This window comes from Hippopotamus amphibius, chromosome 9 (genome assembly GCF_030028045.1).
Source record: "Hippopotamus amphibius kiboko isolate mHipAmp2 chromosome 9, mHipAmp2.hap2, whole genome shotgun sequence".
Lineage (NCBI taxonomy): Eukaryota > Metazoa > Chordata > Mammalia > Artiodactyla > Hippopotamidae > Hippopotamus > Hippopotamus amphibius.
The window spans coordinates 55,379,225-55,384,403 of NC_080194.1; the positions used below are offsets into that span (position 1 = coordinate 55,379,225).

General features: G+C 40.3%; 1 protein-coding gene across 1 annotated transcript; it reads right to left on the reverse strand.

Annotated features, from left to right (window-relative positions):
• Window positions 1–691: 691 nt before the first annotated feature.
• Window positions 692–5,019, reverse strand: JRKL (JRK like). The gene has a single exon (XM_057696056.1). The coding sequence runs from the start codon at window positions 4,372–4,374 to the stop codon at window positions 2,800–2,802; it is 1,575 nt and encodes a 524-aa protein (XP_057552039.1). The 5' UTR covers window positions 4,375–5,019; the 3' UTR covers window positions 692–2,799.
• Window positions 5,020–5,179: the final 160 nt, after the last annotated feature.

Here is a 5,179-nt window from a genome sequence, read left to right on the forward strand (position 1 = left end):
TAACATTCCAGAGGTGAAAAAGAGAAAAGCAGAGATTAGAGGAACCATCTGTGAATGAGGAGCACACACCAATAAGCCTGGGACAAAGATGCTAAAATGCACATCATTACAAAACGAACCTGCTTGCAGGCCATATTTCCCTTTAATTTTCTTCTTCTCATCTAAACACCCCCCTTATATTTGAACCTAACAATCATTCTCTTCTCTATATCATCTCATTTGGGGGCTTAATTTTTTTCCCCTTTGATCTGTATGGATCTGAGTGTATACATGATCGTGTGCCTTTGGTGGTAGTGGTTTCCAACAACTTTGGGAAAGAAAGACTTTCATGTTGGGACTATACTGTGCCAACTCATCAATTCTCTTTGATTTTACCTCATGAACTAAAGAGAAGGGTTTGCATGAACTGTTTTTGCAATGGTGGCTTTTAAATTGTTAAAGTGAGAAAGGATCCTCACTGAGCATGGCTAACCAGAAATCAGAAAACAGATGACTCCAATTTCAAATGCTATTAGGCTGTGGATAAAGAGGGAAATGGAGAGTAGCGAAAGAGGAAGACTGACCTCATGAAAGGGTAAAAGGAAAGGGCAACTGTGGCCACAACTGCACTGAAAAATAGATAAGTAAATTCAGACACCCGTGGCAGGTGGTGGAGGAAGGCAGCAAGGAATAAATGTTGAAGATGGGAAAGGTCAAGAGATTAGCCTGGGCTGGATAAAATAAATGCAGGCTTTGGGATCACATACCTGGGTTTAAATTCTTACCTGTACCCAAGTGATCTTCAGCAATTAAAGAGTATGAGCTGAGCATCAGTGTTTCTACCTGATTCATAATTTGAGGGTTACTGATATAATTACACTGCTTAGAACACAACAAGGTATTCAGTAATTGGCAGCTTTTATAATTACGTTCAAGGATAGAAGAGTCCAAAACCAAATTTTTAGTCTACCACTGTTGGCAGCTTTCAGTAAAGAGCAAATAGCTACAAACCAAAGAAAGAAGAGCAGTATCTCAGAGGATAGAGAAAGAGTCACAAGATTCATGCTCAAGGCCACAAAACAGTGAACCTTTTACTAGATATTAAAGTTTTAAACCACACAGCTTAACCGTAATGTTAATTTTACCACTAGGTGGCAATGATACAGCTGAATTTCACTGACAAGGTTAATTTTAAAAACAGTGAGCAAATCCAGACAGAAATTCCAAGAAGCTTTTTAGTACATACTTTCATTTTAGAAAAATGAAAAATTCTTTTATATACAATTTAATTTATAGCAGAATATGTAATTATCTGATTCAATATGTATGTTAACTTCTGATGCTCTTCTGTTTACTGAGGCAATTCATACAACAAATAATTTTTAAACAGTTCTTGTCACAGATAAGTCTTTTTAAAAAATCTAGACATACATTATGAAGAGAACAGAAGTTATGGAAAACTACAAGTATTTCCAAAGCTTTAAATTCTAAGAAAGTCATTATAAAATGCAAATTATTTCAATGAAAAAGTTTAACCTTTCAAAAATGACTGATAAAGAACAATTTTTTTTAATTTAGGGCCAAAATATGCAATAACATGCAGACATTTTGCTTCTAAATTAGAAATGAAATTAATATTCATATAGGCAAAATCTTTTCAATGTCTTGAATAATCCTACACTGTTAGGCAAGTTTACCAAAATTCTGACAAATGAATTCAGCAATAACTTTTACAAATGTCAAAATAATAAATGATTAAATTTCTTAAAATCTGGCAGCTTCCATAATTATTTCTGCTTTCTTCATAAAACAGATAATTTATGGCTTATTAAAAATAAAAACTTTATTCATTTCTTCTTTCCATATCAAGTAAAAGTAGAAGGTATGACAAACTTTTTCAAATTATAGACATTTTCAAGTATATAGTAAAAAAAAAACTTACAAATATCCAAGATATTCCCTCACACATAGGGTGGGAGCTCACATCACATGTTAACATTATAAAACCTGTACTATAATTAGATGAATAAATAATAAACCTATATTGTTATCCAATTAATAATATGTTTAAAAAAGATCCAATTAAAACAAGCCTATTTATTCCCTTTGTATAAATAAAGTTCCCCAAATTTTCAACTCCCAGTTTCTACAAATGAATAGCTCAGAATATCTTATATATCAGCTTTCCAGTAGTTTTCTAATTTAGCAATCACTTTCTATATTTACTTCACTTTCAGAAAAATCTCCCCTCCCAAATGTAAGAAAAGCATGATTTCTAAGTTACTTTATTAATTCATAGATCAGTTTCCTCTTCATTTTGAACTTCATTTTGAATTATTATAGGTCACCCTGAAATTTAACAATATAGATATTTCTCATTCCATCAGTGTATACAAATATACAAAACAAATAACCACTTCTGATGGTTAGCACAAGGAAAGATTACTGTGGCAGCCCTCACAAATCAAACAAGATTTCAGGAAAGTGCTCCATCTGTTCACTGTTACCTGTAACTTCTGCTAGAAAATTTATGTAATGTCACTGTAATGGAAAGGAGAATTGTAGATCTACAAGAGTGAATATATACGTACGTGTAATTTATACCTATACACAATCAGCTTCCGATTATCTACACAAATAAAGCAACAAGAGACAGATGCTGCAAAACACATAATCCTCAAACCACTTCAGATACATTGTTTGTATCTGTATTTCACAGGGCTGTGTCTGAGAATTCAGAACACAAAGAAAACTAAGCCATATCGCAAAGAGGTCAAGAGTTACACAATTACCAAAACCATGGTAATGCCTGATATGCCATTACTGACTTGAGTTTGTCATCTTCTGTTTATTTCTGATGGTGGCTCGAAGTTTACGTATCACCAGTCTATCAGGCAGAATCATATCACCTTGTTGTTCTAGATAATCCAATAAATTTTCAGTCCATTGGAGAGCAGCTGCATGATTAATATGTTTCTCTGGAATCAGTTCTATTTCCTCCTCCTCATTTTCACTGGATTCATCTGTCTGGCCTTGTGCTCTTCTGATGATTTCACTGTCAGTTAAGACTTCATAGCCTGGTTCAGTACTGTCCACGTCAAGCCATTTTTCAATGTTCTCAGTAGTTACATTTTCCAATCCTCTGGTGTGTTGTAAGATGGTAGCCACAGCAGCCACTGAGATATCTTCTTCATCAGAGTCCAGGCCTTCTTTCTCCTCTATAGTAGGGAGAATCTTCTTCCATGCTCTGCTAATGGTAACTGGCTTTACTAAATTCCATGCCATTGCTATTTCATAAAGTGCATCTAGCAGAGTTAGCTTCTTCCAGAATGATCTCAGGTCATTGCCTTCTTCCAAGTTGTTCTGGAGAAGACCTGCACGATAGTTTCTCTTCATTGTAGCTATGACTCCCTGATTTGAGGGCTGAATCAACGAAGCCACATTAGGTGGTAAATATTTAGCAAATATTTGGCCGTCATCTGACCTCAGGACGTTTTCATTTGGATGTGTTGGTGAATTATCCAACAAGAGCACAGCCTTTTCTTGCAAGCCTTTGGATCTTAAGTGCTCTCGAACTTGTGGCACAAAGATCTTATCAAACCATTGTCGGAAAATGGAAAGATCCATCCATGCACCTTTTTGGCTGAAGTAAGAGACTGGCAGGTTTGAGGTGTCAGTTGACTTGAAGGAGCGAGGTTTCTTTGCTTTCCCCACAACACAAAGTTTAAGTTTGTGTAAACCTGTTGCATTAGCACAACACATGATAGTGACTCTTTCTTCAATTGACTTGTGCCCAGGGACTGTGCATTTACCTTTGATTACTGAAGTCCTGGAAGGCAGGCACTTCCAAAATAGTCCAGTTTCATCTGCATTGTAGATTTGTTCGGGTTGCAAATTCTCTCTTTCAATAAAGTCTCGAAAGTTGTTGCAAAAATCTTCCACAGCAGTCTCGTCTCCACTTACTCTTTCGTTTCTAATATTAATCTCTCTAATGCTGTGCCGCTGCTTAAAACGAGTCAACCAACCAGCAGAGGGGTTAAAATCACCATCCATTCCCAAAGCATAAAAGAAGAACTCTGCCCTTTTTGCACAGATTGGTCCAGACACCGGATTCCCTTTTGCTCTTTGCTGGTTGAACCATTCCAGCATTGCTCTGTCCAGTTCTTCATACATGGATGGCTTCATGGATTTCCTCTTGGCCAGAAGACTTGTGGAGTCAGAACTGCTTGCATACGTTATAATCTTTTCCTTATTTTTTCTTATATCTCGAACTGTTGTCTCGCCAATTCCATAAATCACTGCCAGTTGTTTGGAAGAACCTCCGTCTTCAAGTTTCTTTATTATATCAAGCTTATCTTTAATAGTCAACACCACACGTTTCCGTTTCCCTGACATGGTGAGGCTCTGGGACTCAGGGACTCACCCCACACTCACACGCAAGCAATCCTCTAAATCCTGCCTTCTCTCACTGCCTCACTTTAACACAGGCTTACACACTCAGTCTTTCAGCCTTACCAGGAACCTGACCCCTTCCCTGGCTGGGCTGGGCTGGCAATGAGAAGGCAGAGGACGATCAGAGGGGCGGAAGTTTGAGGGAACAGGCCTTTAACTTTAGATGGGCAGTAGAGGAGGCCCCAAGTCACCGCGGATAATCCGGATTACAAACATTTGCTTTATTCCCCCAGTGGCCGCGAGAAAGACTATAACCCCATCATGACCACAAGCCTCCTTCACGCCCAGATCCCGGGTCAACCGCCGTCACTAACCCCCGCTACACCCCAAAGTTACTGCGGAGAGCGGAAGAGCCAGGGAGTCAGGGACTGGCCCCCTTCCCCAGAGGGACGGGTACGTTGGATTCCTTCCCCAGCAGCCAGCCCCTTCCACCGCAAGCCCCACTTCCCCGCGTTGGGCTTACTTAACCTGCACAGTCCTCCCGGCCCCTCACAGCCCGCCGAGCCCCTCTCCCCACCTCAGTTGGACCAGGACCCCGCACCGCTCCCTGCCTAACGCGCGGCAACCGCTCCTCCCCAACGCGCGGCAACCGCTCCTCCCCCGGCACACGCTCCCGGAAGACGTCCCCTCCCGCCGCCCGGCCCCGCCCCTCGCCCCACCCAGAGGCGGGACTTCCCCCCGTTCCCGGAAGGAGGAGGAGCGTCGCTAGCCTGGACAGGGTACCTGGGCGGAGGCGGAGGCGGAGGCA

Bases quoted from the DNA above. Each gene is read 5' to 3' on its own strand.
- JRKL (XM_057696056.1), bottom strand. From the start codon at position 4,374: ATGTCAGGGAAACGGAAACGTGTGGTGTTGACTATTAAAGATAAGCTT.